Here is a 1,016-nt window from a genome sequence, read left to right as displayed (position 1 = left end):
ACTGCTATTTTGACAGGGTTTCTGGGAAGCAAAGGGAGGATGATGGAATTAACAAACTTGGGCTCTCCTGGGCACGCATCCGATTGCAAAGGACCTTCAGGGAAAGGGAGAATGGCTGGGCCAGTAGCGGGCTTGGTCAAGCCTGGCTTTCCTTCTGACGTGTCTGTCTGAAGCTTTTTCACATCACCGACACCATGAGTGTCTGGAGAGGCTGGCACTGGCTTTGCCTTCTCCGGGGGAACAGGCTCTCCATCTATATGTTCCTTCTGATTTTCTGGTAAGGTGTGGAGAGACACATGCTCCTCTTTAGGAGGGAGAACTTTAACCCAACCCACTGTTTTTTCCAGATGTGGAGAGAAATGACTGGCTTCAGAAGGGGAAGGATGCCGATGCCCATGCCCATGTCCGTGCTCTTGCTTATGCTCATGCTTGTGGGGGTGCCGGTTCTCCTTCCTTCCATGGTGGTGATGATGTCCATGGCTTTCATCATCATCTTGATCGGGTTTTTGAGATCCACGGCCAGGGTGCTGCTCCTGTTCTCCAAGGGCAGGAGCCTAAATTGGCAAACAGCAAACCCATGCATATATTAGAGCTACTTAAAAACCTTTCTCTGATATAAAGAAAGGCTCAGACCTAGTCTCTACTCAGGATCAGTCTGAATTCCAGCAGTCAGTGCCAGCCATTGATGCAGATGCACTAGTTCAAACTCCCGTGGTAGACAAGCAAAGCAGCTGCAGTACATAGGGGAGATTACCCTTGCTTGGAAGCGGAGTAATTCGGCTATTTCTTAATTTCTTAATTTCGCTCTCCCTCTATTATTATTATGATAGAGCCAGCCCTGGCAACAAACTTTTTTGCCGCCACAAGCAAAAAAAAAAAAAAAAAGAGCGCCGCCCCACTGTAACAACAACCCCCCCTGAGTACTGCCCCGCCATAACAACCCCCCCTGAGTACTACCCCACTGTAACAACACCCCCCGAGCGCCACCCTGCCGTAACAACACCCCCCCCGAGCGC

The 1,016-nt window shown here is 50.3% G+C and overlaps 1 protein-coding gene across 1 annotated transcript; it reads right to left on the bottom strand.

Annotated features, from left to right (window-relative positions):
• Positions 1–5: 5 nt before the first annotated feature.
• Positions 6–554, bottom strand: LOC112122503 (uncharacterized histidine-rich protein DDB_G0274557-like; the record flags this gene model as incomplete). Its single annotated transcript, XM_024221290.1, has 1 exon — positions 6–554. A coding segment is annotated over one exon (549 nt), but the record flags the coding sequence as incomplete, so codon positions are not given.
• Positions 555–1,016: the final 462 nt, after the last annotated feature.

The sequence above is a fragment of the Terrapene carolina genome, unplaced genomic scaffold (genome assembly GCF_002925995.2).
Source record: "Terrapene carolina triunguis isolate 2854851 unplaced genomic scaffold, T_m_triunguis-2.0 Scaffold3175, whole genome shotgun sequence".
NCBI lineage: Eukaryota > Metazoa > Chordata > Testudines > Emydidae > Terrapene > Terrapene triunguis.
Note: the sequence above shows the minus strand (reverse complement) of the source record. Positions and strands in the feature narration are given on the sequence as shown.